This window comes from Pseudoliparis swirei, chromosome 19 (genome assembly GCF_029220125.1).
Source record: "Pseudoliparis swirei isolate HS2019 ecotype Mariana Trench chromosome 19, NWPU_hadal_v1, whole genome shotgun sequence".
Classification (NCBI taxonomy): domain Eukaryota; kingdom Metazoa; phylum Chordata; class Actinopteri; order Perciformes; family Liparidae; genus Pseudoliparis; species Pseudoliparis swirei.
Window position 1 is genome coordinate 15,928,928 of NC_079406.1, and position 14,542 is coordinate 15,943,469.

Sequence of the window (14,542 nt, forward strand, 5' to 3'; positions counted from 1 at the left end):
TTTTATAATCGCCTAAACATCTTTTTGGATTTTCCACCATGTAGCCTTTACTTTATTAAGCTATTCTTGAGCCTACATACATTTTTTTTAACAATAAACAATTAAGAGCAATAATTGTGTTGTCCTAGTCTTAATGAAAAAGAAAGCCCAAATTAATCTTTAAATAATCCATATAGGCATATGTGAATCAAAACTTTAAAATATCATGGAATATATACGAGTAAAAAGCCCTCGACGATTCACGGTTCAGAAATCGGGGAAAGATTTCATTGAGCAGCCTATAATGTGAATAGTTGTCGACAGGAAGATTATATGGACGCTAGGGCCTATAAATTTAGAGGCCTCCTATAAACTGTGTTACGACACAAGTTATCAATGAAGCATATTCACTTAGTCCCCATAAATATTCCGTTTGTTTTTTCTGTCTGTTTCTGAGAAAGGGGAAGAATAAAGACAAGTGTTCGCCTGCTCCACGGCAATTCTTTCTTCTCCCCTCATTCCTCGGCTTTTAGTTTTTTAAATGTGGATTACCGTGATCTTCTTCTCTCACCTCAGGCTGTCACTCAGCATACCAAAAGCACTCATGCTATGGCGCGCGCATGATTGTGTGCGTGCACGAGATGAGAAATTCAAGAAGAAGCCTCTTGTAGATGACCATTTGTCTTGGGTCCAACTTTTTTTTTAAATCTTCTTTTTTGTAAACTATTTGATCTAATTTAATTTAAAATGTTGTTTGGGCTACATAATTACATTTTACATTACATTATATCATGACTTAATATACCGTGGCCAATTTCTTAAGATGGTTTATTTCATTTAAATTTAAAATGTACTTTCTAATAAATTCAGACTAAATTCAGACTACACAGAGTGGTTAAGGGGGATATGGCCAAACTGTTTATTTCTGTCCAAAAGCCCAAGAAAAAGTAAAGCCATGTGAATTAGGACATGAGTAGGATATCCTTTGAGTTGTATTTGATCCAGGGCCTTGCCGCAGTCATATTACATTTGCTCTATATCATGCGGTTTCAAAATCAAAATAACTATTTAGACTGTCACATTTTGTTTTATCCACTTTTGACTCTAATAAAAAAATAGTGAAAGGCGATCAATATACGTTCTACTCTGTGTTTTGTACTGTTGTATGTTACACTTTTGACATTGCAATTAAATATAATAGAAATGCATATACAATAAACTACTACACTACTTCTTTAGATGAGTCGTGTGCCACCCAAAGGTGATGAGTGGTCACTGCAGTCTGCTTTGCAACGACTTCAAGTCTTCACACAGAAGTTACCAAGAGTTACGCGATGCACAAATTACAATAACACCGCTGCGTCGGAAACACGTCGCAGAGTGGATGCTTTCAAATGTACGGCTTTATTGACACAAATAGAAATTATTCACCAAACCGGAAGTACATACAGACAGACCCTAATTATTTCCTGTGACGTAGCACTAGCTCCCGGTGCTACACGCGGGAAACAGGCGAAGCTGCTCATCACATTGAGAGTAAGACATGCAGTTTAAAATTGTATTCTGTCGCTTGTTTAGGAACTCAGTTTTATGTATGTGTTTGTAACAAGGGGCCATATTCCGTCCACGTGCTTTACGCGGAGCTATTTCGTTCACAAAATAAACTCAGATTATGAGTTGATTACTTTTCACCGGCCTAGTTTCAGCTGGAGCGCTCGATTTTAGCTCCGCCGCGTCTCCAGTGGGGCGGCGCCTGTAGTCAGTGTCGCCAATTACTCTGCTTGATGAGTTGGTCGAACTCAGCACCACCACGTACAAGAAAACAAACGCACCTTGTGTAGTACAAGTTAGCCTAGCATGGACGTTAGCCAGCATGGACGTTACTTACTATTTTTATTCTGAAACCGTTAGACCGGACAATCGGACCCAGCTGTTAGTGTTCGATTGACGTCAGAAGGAAATAACAATCGACATGTTGGCACGCTGGATCTCACTGCTCGCGCACAGCCATCGTAAACAGAGCTGAAGTTAGTTCACAACTCTAACCGGTGCTTTAAATTGAGAGCATAGTAACGTTAGTTAGCATCAGTCGGACATGCTTTTATGAATGAATAAACAACTAAAGTTAACAGAAGTAACCACAACACTCTGTGTAGTATTGACACCATTACATCGAGGCTTCTCTGTCCCTCTCCAGTGGGACTCGGTGCTGTAGCCTCCATTTAGGTTAGGTGTCTGACCTCCATCACAAAAGTACACAGTGATTTGTGTATCAGCCCAGTGGGTGTTTGCTTCTGTGTAATTCATGTTCTTCTGTCTGTAGAGGATCGGTCGCCTGGAGCTGAGATGGGAGACACGCTGGAGTTCAACGACATTTACCAGGAGTTCAAAGGCTCCTGGGTCAGTATCCTCATCAACCAGCTCTGCTCTCAAAATGTGTAGACAGGAACAATTCAGAATATTACTAATGCACAGACTGATATGCACTTATCATAACTATATGTTTTACTCTCAATGTTTGTCTATTTTAAAGGTTGTGTTTTTGAATATAATGATGTAAAGGGGAAACATAAAACATTATCATCAAGGCAGGAGTCTGAAAAGAGTCTGAAAAACCTGCTTTGTGTGTACTATAACTCGTACAACATGATTGATACAGTAAAAACATATCGGTGCATTCCCTTTTTACATTGTTTTATGCTGAATAATCGCTTTTGGATTGCAAGTTGGGATGACAAAAAATATAATTATTTCCTTGCAAAATAATTGTTAAGTTAGCCGTACGAACAAGGACAGAAACTAACAGACATGTTCACGATTCATTGATCTTCATATATTATGATAAGTAGTCTATTAAATATCAGAAAAGGGGGTAAATTACATATCACATTTTTCCAGAACCCAAATTGATTGTTTTGTCTGACCACCGTTCCAAAACCCAAGAATATTCTTCATGAAGAAGACTTGGAAAGGCAGAAAATGTTCACATAAAAAAAAAAAGTAAAGCCATTACTTACTTCTGGAATTACTTATTTGAAAAACAAACAAACAACTTAACAGTGAATCTATTGTCGAAATGTGCCAACTACATTTTTGCCAGTTGATTGTTCATTGTAAAGCTGAAAAGAGATTGATTAAACTCTCCTGAGGCTTTAAGTCCCAGCATTTCAACACAAGTCCTATGTCTGTTTGTTTCTTCAGAATGATGGGCGGCTGCGTTTCGGCAAACACAACGTGGTTTATAAGAGCAGCAAGACGGGGAAGGTGGACAACATCCCGGCTGGAGAGCTCAACCTGGCCCAGTGGAGGCGAGTGTGTTTAGGTCACGGCATCAAGCTGGGCACCAACTCGGGACATGTCCACAGATATGACGGCTTCAGGGAGACGGTGAGTGTGTTTTAATCCAGCTGTAGTTTTTGAGGTTTATTCGGCAGATCGGCCTCTCAAAGCTTCTGTCATAATTGTTTCCTGTTGGGATTGTTTTACGGACTCTAACTCTTTCTTCCTGGTTGTATTTTTCGGTTTCTGGGAAGTATTTGTTACTTTACTCAAGGCAACAGTGGAATAGTACAGACTTGCGCACACACACACACACACGCTATGCTGTTTTTTTCGGCGCTGTGTTTATGACGAGAGATGTACGGCAACTCCCATCCCATATCTCACATTGTCTTGAAAGAAACACTACCATCTTGCAAAAACAACCAACACTTGGAGTGTGGGTTGTTATCAAAAGTATGTGAATGAGTCGACTCTTCTCTCCAAAGATCCTAATGGGATTAATGAGGGAAACCAGCGCGAGCATGTGTGTTCCATAAACAGTGTAATCATCGGCTCATGTGAGTCAGTGTTTACATCAATCCACCGTAACAATTTGGCTCAGAAGACAGACAAGAAAAACATTTGTGGTCGTATTTGTTTTTATCACCCTAGTTTTTTATTTTTTATTCCTTTCCCCCCGCTGCTCTGAGTGTATGGGGAATGTCAGCACGCAAGTATAAAATTGGGATGGAGGAATGGGTATAACCTGGATTCTGTGGCTGCGAGCGCTGGCGTCTCCTGGGGTTAATCAGCGTAGTATTTTTTGTAGATGGATCCTCTCGTCCCGAAGCACATGGCATGATGTCATTGTTTATTATCCCACAGCCAGTGTCAGTAATCGGGAGTTGGCGGGAGGTTTAGCCGCTGGCGAGCTATACAGGAGCTTTGATGCATGTGTCCTTCTGAAGAGTCCTTGAGCAAGAAAATGAATCTCTCCCTGAGAGGCCGTTATGTAGCTAACCTGTAATTGTCTATTTGAGGGTCAGGGGCTGTAAAGGCACATGTCTTCTGTTCATTTTGCTTCAATGTTTATTGGCCTAAGACATCATAGTTTACATTAAGAGTGTGGCATTGAATGTATGCAGCTGCAAGTTATGGTTGTATCTGGGTATTTAACCCCGTCATAGGTGGTCTTGTATATAAAAATGTATAGTGCCTAAATTGTCCAGAGCTGATAATGAAACATCAATATTTTGCTGGATGAAATGTGCTGACAGTTCTGTAAAATGTTGTTGTTTTTAAATGCCATGTCAGATTTATAGTCTATATTAATTCAGTTATTGACTGTTTTCCTACTTAAAGTAGTACTTTTTGCCGGCTTCTTGAACAGGCGCTTTGTTTGAATACAACATTTAACAATTCAGATGTCTGGCTTATGGTAATATATATATATATATATATATATATTATCATATCTGCAGCATTTGCCATATTGGTGGGTTGTGCTTTACTCTGACACACACACACAAACCTACTCCAAGTGTGAATTCATTTTACTGCTGATATCGCTCGTCACAAATGCAATAAACCCTCACAAGTATGGGAGGTAATCCCAGCAATGTATCAAAACATTTGGCAAACAAGCGTAACGTAAATCTGCAGAAATGCACAATGTTCTCCTGCTGGTGGAGCAGCCGCCTCGTTCACTGCAGGTATTGTTAGCGATGCCCTACAGAGTTTTATTAATAAGAATAGGTTCATAAATGAAAGCGAATCACTTCTTTAAAAGATCGTGACACTTTTTCTATAGCTGCTCAAGAAAGACTATTTGTTTATATACATATAAGAATATTAAAGCGATGTTGATTCTTTTCTTAATTGTCTTTTTCTCACAGAATAATTTGAAAAAACAATATCGATAGACGTACTAATATCAATAACATCCTAACGTTACCTATCTCTACTGCCATGACTTGTGTTATGTCCCAAAAAAAGTCTTGAAGCCGATCATAATTTAATGCCATTTCTTTGTGCGGGGAGGCAACAGGAAGTTGGCCGGCTCTATTGGTCAGAAATTGTGGAGTTTTTTTAAGAAATGAGAGGTTGAAGGTTGTTGGGAGAGCATGAAAAACATTGTAATAAAAGACAGACATGGGGGTGGTTTGGTTGGTGGGGTGGGGGGTCTGTGTTTATTATGATTAAATGAGCTGAGCAACAACAAATCTGCCAGAACTGTAATGAGGAGAAGAGAAACACTCAACAGCAGGCCTGCTGAGGACACTGGGAATGAACACACACATCGGCAAAAACAGGCCACCTCTGCACAAACTCTGGATTTTCTTATTTTTTTGTATGCATTGACACATCTGCTCACACATGCTCTCGTATCTAAACGATGCCTTAATCCTGGCTAACAAACACGCTGATGAATGTGTGCACACACACACACACACACACACACAGACTCTCTGGGCTCTAATTGGCTCTAATAACCTTATGGACAGGCAGATATCCAGGTGCGTAAACTCTGTTTCCCACACAGTCTCTACACTGGCCTGCTCACTCGCACACCACAATCACTTCCACATGTGTGTGTACAGCTAGGACAGTGCCTGTGTGTGCGTGATTGAGCATGTGTTTGTCGCTGTGTGTGACTGTGTCTCCTTTCCAGTTGTAAGTGAGCCTGCAGGATAAATAAACAGGCTGATTGTCAGCGGCAGTGTGGAAAAGGGAGGAGGACACGGAGGGCAGATGGATTACCTTCACCTCCGGTGTTCCCAGGAGGCCTCAGTGGCGGGTGTGGTTCTAATAGTTCCGTGATTAATTAACCCTCCATCCCCTCGCCCTTTTTGGCGGGTGTTTTTCTAAGAATTGACCTGTGCCGCAAAAATGTGTTACTGCCTGACTAACATGAAGCCTTTTGTCTCTTCCTTGTATTTACCCCATTTCTTTTCATCATGTCCCCTCCTGCCCCCTCTTACCTTCTGTCCATCAGGACTTTGAGAAGATCGCTGAGTTTTTTAAGTCTCACTACAAGGTGGAGCTGACGGAGAAGGACTTGTGTGTTAAGGGGTGGAACTGGGGAACAGCCAAGTTCTCAGGTAAAAAACAAACAAAACATTCATAACCACCAAAAATGTCGTCACCAGTTGGCTACTGAAGGATTAAGTAGGCACAGGGTCACTGATGTAATATATACTAGATTATTTTCATTATCGATTAATCTGCAGATTACTCAATTAATTATTTTGTCCATAATAATGCAACCAGCAGTCAAACAAATTAGTTTACTGATTGATATACCAGATGGGCATCATTTCTTCACATTTTAAAACCAGCAACGGTTTTTAAATTGTTGTTGGAATTTGCAGAAATTATCAAATAGTTTAATTAATTCTTACTTATTCTCATCTTACTGGTTAATTGACTGCTTGGTCCAGCTCTAATATATACTGTTCTAACAATGAAGAGCAAGATTCAAAGTGGCAGCTACTGTGTCAAATTCAGCTTATTCTGAAAGATTCAAAATGTGTTTTTAATCAACCCTATTGATCTGAAACAAACATACTAAAAACGTTTTTTCTCATGTGCTGAGAACCCTGATGATACTTAAAGAAGAGTTGACAAATCTGACATTTGTCACCCCTCACACCACCACAGGACCACTGTTATCGTTTGAAGTAAATGACAATACAGCTTTCGAGGTCCCGCTGTCCAACGTGTCCCAATGCGCTACGGGGAAGAACGAAGTCACTCTGGAGTTTCACCAGAACGACGACACCGATGTCTCCCTCATGGAGGTCCGATTCTACATCCCTCCCGCCCAGGCTGATGAACGGCAAGACCCTGTGGAGGTGAGGAAGGATGGGCTTCTTCCTTTTTACACTGCTAGTTCACTCCTCGTAAAGTGCCTAAAACAATCAATGTAAATCTACTTTGATGATAAAGCTTAAAGTGTGCTTGTTTTCCTGCAGGCGTTTGCAGATAATGTGTTGTTGAAGGCTGATGTGATCCAGGCCACAGGAGACGCTGTGTGTATCTTCAAAGAGCTGCAGTGTCTTACGCCCAGAGGAAGGTAGAAGATCAACACAAAGCAAAGTCACTCACAGATTTCCTCATCAATGTTATCCCATCAATCGAAAAACTAGTCTTAAAAACAAAATGCATTGATGGTGTTGGCTTGGGAAGCCACTCTGGTTAGTCCAAAAAGACCGGGTTGGTCATTAGCTCCAGTGATGGTGTTTACGCCATTCCCCTTAGTTAAGACTATCAAGAGTGTGACCTCATTTCTCTTTTTTCCACACTCAGATACGACATCCGTATCTACCCGACTTTCCTTCACCTCCATGGTAAGACGTTTGACTACAAGATTCCCTACACCACCGTGCTGCGTCTATTCCTGCTGCCGCACAAGGATCAGAGGCAGATGTTCTTTGTGGTAAGTGGACGCTTGTGCCTTTTTTCTCGCTTGTTTGGAGTTTCGCACTCCAAACAAGCATTTTCCTGTTGCTGGTACTCTCTTCTGAAAAATCTTTCTCTCCGTTTGTCTTTTTAAAATATAGATAAGTCTGGATCCTCCCATCAAGCAGGGTCAGACGCGTTATCACTTTCTCATCCTGCTTTTCTCCAAGGAAGAGGACCTCAGCCTCTCCCTCAACATGAGCGAGTGAGTATGTGACAGTAAAGGACGCCGTGTTTTTTTCGGGTAACATGTCGCCATGTGCAATATGAGCCATAGGCGTGTGGGGAAGTTTGTATAAAAAGCCGGTTAGCAGCTAAAGGATGGGGCAAGCTTTGCTGTGTCCACTAGGGGGAAGCAAAGGTCTGGAGGAGCAGTTTACATACATTTACAGGAGCGCCAGCTACTTGTATGTTATTTGCATTGTGGCTTACAACGCGAGAAAGCTGTGTTAAAGATTTTCACTCCACAATAGTAAAGCTGTCCTTTCTCCTGCGTCTTCACAGGGAGGATGTGGAGCGTCGTTTTGAGGGCAAACTCAGTAAAAACATGTCCGGGTCTCTGTACGAGATGGTCAGCAGGGTGATGAAGTCCCTGGTCAACCGCAAGATCACTGTGCCCGGAAACTTCCAGGGGTCAGCACCTGATGGACGCATTCAGAACACACTGTCGTCTCCGTTTAAGTAAATCCAGTTAAACGCGTCTAATTCTTCCACAGGCACTCTGGGGTTCAGTGCATTACCTGCTCCTACAAGGCGTCCTCAGGCCTCCTCTATCCTCTGGAGAGGGGCTTCATCTACGTCCACAAGCCCCCCGTGCATCTGCGCTTCGAGGAGATCTCCTCCGTCAACTTTGCCCGAGGCACCACCACAACGCGCTCCTTTGACTTTGAGATCGAGACCAAGCAGGGAAATCAGTTCACCTTCAGCAGCATTGAGAGGTGAGAACTCCGTCACTCAGTCCTGTCTCAGGATCTTTAGCGTACTCATTTGAATCTGTGCAAATTGTGTTTTCACATTCCTCTGCTGTCTGCATTTCCCTAAAATGTGAGATTCAAAAATACATTTTAAAGTCAATCGCTAATGGCAGCATAGAAACCCGAAACCTCCAGCGCGGAGTGGACTTGTTGGTCCAGAGAGCGAGAGCTTGCACGAGCGGAGTGAACGTTTTGATGATTCTGGATATAAACCTGGTGCTAAAATCCCTCTAGATATTATTGTATTTTTCACTCGCACTAACGCCGTCTTAGCCACCGGCAGTGACGCGCTAACACTCCTCGTGAACAAATAAAAGATGACACAAACAAAACTACACTGACCATTCTTATACGTCTGTTAAAACAGGATGCAGTCTCCTTTCAGGGTGGCTTTCCCAAATAACAAGGCAAATATTTAAGATACACTACCGTTCAAAAGTTTGGGATCACTTAGAAATGACTTTATTTTTCAAAGAAAAGCACTGTTTTTTCAATAAAGATAACATTAATCAGAAATACACACTATACATTGTTAATGTGGTAAATGACTATTCTAGGTGGAAGTGTCTGGTTTCTAATGAAATATCTCCATAGGTGTATAGAGGCCCATTTCCATCAACGATCACTCCAGTGTTCTAATGGTACATTGTGTTTGCTAATCGCCTTAGAAGACTAATGTCTGATTAGAAAACCCGTGCAATTATGTTAGCACAGCTGAAAACAGTTATGCTGGTGATATAAGCAATACAACTGGCCTTCCTTTGAGCTTGAAGTTTGAAGAACAAAATTAATACTTCAAATATTAATCATTATTTCGAACCTTGTCAATGTCTTGACTATATTTTATATTCATTTGATAAATAAAAGTGTGATTTTTCCTGGAAGACACGAAATTGTCTGGGTGATCCCAAACTTTTGAACGGTAGTGTATATATATATATTCCTTAAATATTTGCTTTTTTACTTGGGGAAAGCCATGTTAAACAAAATAATAATCATCGTCCAGTATTTTGTTTACCTCCATTTAAAAATGTGTCTGGGGGAACTTTAAAGTTGCTTCCATTGTTATTGAGATCAGTGTGGCAACTGATTGAGATATAGATTTGACATCACATCTTCAAGCCTTTATTCCATTTAGTGAATTTCAGCCGAGATAACCTCAGTCTTTCTCTGTTCCTTCAGAGAAGAGTACGGCAAACTGTTTGACTTTGTTAACGCCAAGAAGCTCAACATCAAGAACAGAGGATTCAAAGAGGTAACTCGTTTTTTCCCAACATCTCCCAGTTTGTGATTAGAGACATTTCATGACTTTTGTTGGACTTCCATCCCAAATATTGATGCTTGTTGCCCTTCTCCTGTGTGTCTGTCCTTGTACCCGTGTAGAAGAAGGTGGGTATGGTCATGGGCGTCATGTTCAAACGAGACACTTGATTTTTAACGATGTGATTTCTGCTTGCATGGCGTGTGTGTACGTTACCAAGGATTGTTTCCTAAAATCATGCTTTTGGTTGAAGATTGCCAATACGATTGCCAAGTGATTTATGACTAATCATGGGACATGGGGGTGATGGAGTGTGGGACTCTGATAACTGTGTGTGCGTGGGTGGGTGGGTGCGTGCGTGCAGTTGTTTGCATCGTGCTGACTAATGTGTGGCCCGGGGACTTTTGGTGTGCTTTAACACTCGACGCAGCTGTCGGCATGACCACTGCTTAACATAGGCAGTGCTGATTGCATCAATGCTGTCGGTTGACATGTATACAAGTTTCTGGTCCATCTGACAACTCTGTTTCTCTGGTGATGAGGCCATCTGTTGCCATGGTGACAGGGTCAGTCGAGAAGGTTAATGAAAACGACTGGGCCTGCTCTCCATGTCCTGTTGGTGTTTTAATAAGAGGCTCCTTGATGTATGGAGATGGGAAAGCCCATGTGACAGGAGAGGAAAACGGTTTGGTGCTGTCTCTGCGGGGGATTCTTCCTTTTACTCTTGAGTGACATCTTTAGTTAAAGAAACTTGGCACAAATACAGAGGAACGGGACATTTGCAGACTACCTTTTTTTAATTCACAAATTTCCCCTGGTCATTAACGTAAGATGTCATTCATCAGGTAGCTATTTGTAAATGTATTACAAGGTGGTGCAGTTATGAGAGGTCACTGAATCTGACTTTCCCATGAGCGAGCATCACGGAAAACAGTAAGAGATATTCTGTTGGTTAAGATATAACAAAGGTCTTGGAAGCTTGTAATGTTGTTTATGTGTTTTATATTATTGATTTTTCAATTAATCATTTAGTCAATGAAAAGGTAAATAGACTACAATATTATAATAATTGTTTAATTCCAATATTAAGAAAAAATCCTAAATAATTGCCACTTCAAGAATGTGCGTTTGCTAATTTCTGTAAATTGAATATCTCTGGTGTTGTCCTGTTGGACAGTTCCTCTGTTACATTTTTTTAGTATCTTCCTGAATCTCATTGACTAAATGATCAATTATGACCAAATCATAAATTTTTTAAAAGTAATGGTTAATTGCAGCCCTGAAACTCTCCAATGGCTATGCAATATTGTGGTTGGGTTTGTGTTTTGTTTCTGACGTTGCAGTTTACTTTCAGGGCATGAAGGGTAAAATTGATGAGTACAGTGACTCAGACGAGGACCAGCATGACGCCTACCTGGAGAGGATGAAAGCTGAGGGCAAGATCCGAGAGGAGGGCAACGAAAGCGAAGAATCGGACGGCGAAAGCGGTGAGCACCTGTTCAGTATGCCGGAAGTAAGCAAAACATGTCAAATTCAGCAGGTTTGAATTCCGGTCTTGTTTCACTCTTTAGATGAGTCGTTTAACCCCGGAGAAGAAGATGATGATATTGCTGAAGAGTAAGGGACTTTTTCTGGAAATTACTCTTCATGCCAGAGTCTGTTTGTCCTTCCCTCTGGTCCCTGTGGGTTCTTCCACACAGCTGACTTTCCTGTTCGGTTTCTTCGCCTCCGTCAGGTACGACAGCAATGCGTCGGCAAGCGACAGCAGCGACGACGGGGATGCAAGCGACAATGACGGCTCAAAGAAGCCGAAGGTCAAGAAACCTAAAGTGGTCAAGGAGAAAAAAGAAAGGAAACGACGTAGAGAGGTGAGAGAGCCGAGTGGTCAAAGAAAACGTGAGAAATATCGATTCAAGCAGCGATTTTTCTTTTTCCCGGCTCTTGAATTGCAAACTGATGCCGAGTTTGAGTTACTCAAGGATTTAAAATCCCTTCCTTTCTTCAATCTGAGTAGAAGAAGCCGAGAGAAGGACCCAAGAGGCCGATGAGCGCCTACATGTTGTGGCTGAATGCCAGCCGCGAGCGCATCAAGTCTGAGAACCCCGGCATCTCCATCACAGAGATTTCCAAGAAGGCCGGAGAGATGTGGAGACAACTGGGCAAAGACGACAAGGAGGTGAGGCAGGAGAATGAGGAGGAGAGATCATTTGGATTATGTTTCCTCTATTGCTCTCACAACACTGTTATGAGTGATGTGTGTCATCAAGATTATAAATTGTATATTTATAGCGAAAAAGTGATTCCAATTTGTCAGAATGGAGCCTACGCTTGTTTTAGGATCAAGGGGATCATGTAGTATTCGTTGTGTTTAAACATGTATCCCAATATTTATTTATCTAAATACATTAGTTTTATGTAGTAAAGACAGAATGATATAGAACTTTTTTGAAGTGCGATATCTCAAAGACCGACAGCCAGATGCGCACATCTTTGCCAAATAGAACTTGGAGAGAAAAGGTTTTAACAAACCCATTCTTAAGTTCTTCAATTCACTTTTTACTTTCCTGCTTCTCTATTTCCTCCAGGAGTGGGACACAAAGGCGGGAGAGGCGAAGAGGCAGTATGAGAAAGCAAAGAAAGAGTACAAAGATAGCGTCGCCAGTGGCGGCGGCGGAGCAGCAGCACCATCAAGTTCCAAGAAGTGAGGCTTACAACACAGAAACGCTTGTTTAGTTTTGTCTTTGAAACAATCGGTCCAATATGTATGTAACTCTTTTCTCTCCACCCATCACCCCTTTTAGGGAGAGTAAACAATCTGGAGGTAAGAAGGAGGAGAAGAAGAGGAAGTCTGCGGGAGGAGACAAGGAAAAGGAGCGAGGAGGAGGCAACGACAGCTTTAAGAGTCGAGAGTTCATCGAGACGAGCGAGGACAGTTCGTCAGACACTGACCGCAAGAGCAAGTCCAAGAGGAAGAAGGTAAATCAATAACAAACATAATGATCAGACGGGCTGCAGCAGAATCCATTATCAGATTCCTCCTCAGTGCGTTTCTCTCCGTTCACCACAACGTTCAGGCATCGCTCGATGTAGTGAGTCAGTCTCTGGTTGTGTATACATTTAATTATGATAGATGCTTGAGGGTGCAACATTGTTTTCAACCGTTTGTAAGTTTGCATTGCAGATCAATGCAGAGATTGTGTTTGTTTTGACTTTTTTGAGTCAATCTGGACGTCCCAATCAACTAACGTTAAGAGGAGAGAGAACTTTTTACAAACGCTAGCCGGCATATCTGATACACTGATATGGATGTATATTTGTAATAAACTGATAGTCTAGCTCAAGCCGGATTTCAATATTCGTCTCATTTTAATCTCCTGGTGCGGCGGCCTTGTGAAGCATTCGTCTTTCTGTGGTCAAATAAATTCTGAAATAAAGGAAATATTTTTCATATTATTCAAAATGGAGAAGCAAGACCAAAATGTGTTGCACAAGTAAGTGAACGATTGGTATTTTTATTGTCGGAGGGAATAAAAACATGTTGTCTTTATTCTTTATAACACTTAACCCACGTCTTTTTATATTTTTTAACCAGGCATCGGAGAAAGAGGAGAAAGAGGAGGAAGAGGCTGTGTCCACACCTGCCAGCTCAGAGGCAGACTCTGACTAATCCTACAACATTTACCCATCTGACACAAACCAAGGACCTGGCATTTATAGGCTCCATGTTGATCTCACACGAATGGACTGACAAACAAATCAACAGACATGAGTTTTAGTTTTTTTCTACGACAGTTTTTGCTCTACGAGTACGAACACGCCTTGTGACTCCGAAAGCTCGCTTAATATTTGATATTCTAACTTGTTTTCATCCTGACAGCTTTGTGAAACAGTGGTATACTGGTGTACCACTTTACCAAGAATTATTGGGGTTTTCCCATCTCACCCACAGGGATGGCTGTAGTTTGGTAGGACTGAGGAATATAGGAGTTATTAGTTGATTCAATATCGATAACACAGAGGAGCAGATGTGAAGCGGTTTTGTTCTTCCGGTGTTGAGCATTTCAAACCGCAGTTAAGTGTTTGTTTGTGTTTTGTTATCTTTTCAGGCTTGAATAAATAAATGATTCATTTTTAATAAATCTGCACTTTTCTGTTTTCGTTGTACACAACTTTTATTATCGTGCTGCAGGGTTATAATAGAAACCAGCGATTTACGTTTGTATGATTTACGTTTGTATTTTTTAAGCCAGCTACTAATCGAGTTTCACCTTTGGGCTCAGCAACCCGGAGTTCACCTACATGACTCACTTATTTTGGCTGTAAATATAGTTTGCCCTAAAAAAACTAGAATGTTACAAATTGCTTTTTTCTTAAGATTTCTGAAGTTGTAGTGCCGGCTTTTATCACTTATATGCATGTGTGTGTTATGGATTCATTTGCATTAAGAAATAAAAGCCAAAGAATGAACTTTGAAGCTGAACATTACTGCCAACATGGTTAAGACGCACCTCAATAAATGGATTTTAAATTCAGTGACAACTGCCAAACTCCACTTGCTGAGGAAGATGCCATTTTCAAAAGTTCCAGAACGGATATTAAAAGTACC

The 14,542-nt window shown here is 41.2% G+C and overlaps 1 protein-coding gene across 2 annotated transcripts; it reads left to right on the forward strand.

Moving 5' to 3' along the window:
* The first annotated feature begins 1,467 nt into the window (after window positions 1-1,467).
* Window positions 1,468-14,091, forward strand: ssrp1a (structure specific recognition protein 1a). Of its 2 annotated transcripts, none has more exons than XM_056439703.1 (18): window positions 1,468-1,515; window positions 2,303-2,379; window positions 3,181-3,366; window positions 6,236-6,341; window positions 6,901-7,094; window positions 7,215-7,315; window positions 7,549-7,678; window positions 7,803-7,906; window positions 8,206-8,334; window positions 8,418-8,639; window positions 9,858-9,930; window positions 11,291-11,423; window positions 11,508-11,553; window positions 11,672-11,804; window positions 11,951-12,112; window positions 12,522-12,637; window positions 12,738-12,912; window positions 13,529-14,091. In XM_056439703.1, the coding sequence occupies exons 2-18, from the start codon at window positions 2,326-2,328 to the stop codon at window positions 13,601-13,603; spliced, it is 2,139 nt and encodes a 712-aa protein (XP_056295678.1). In that variant the 5' UTR covers window positions 1,468-1,515; window positions 2,303-2,325; the 3' UTR covers window positions 13,604-14,091. The 2 variants fall into 2 exon arrangements, with proteins under 2 accessions (XP_056295678.1, XP_056295679.1); XM_056439704.1 differs by lacking the exon at window positions 1,468-1,515 and adding an exon at window positions 1,896-2,006.
* The last annotated feature ends 451 nt before the right edge of the window (window positions 14,092-14,542 follow it).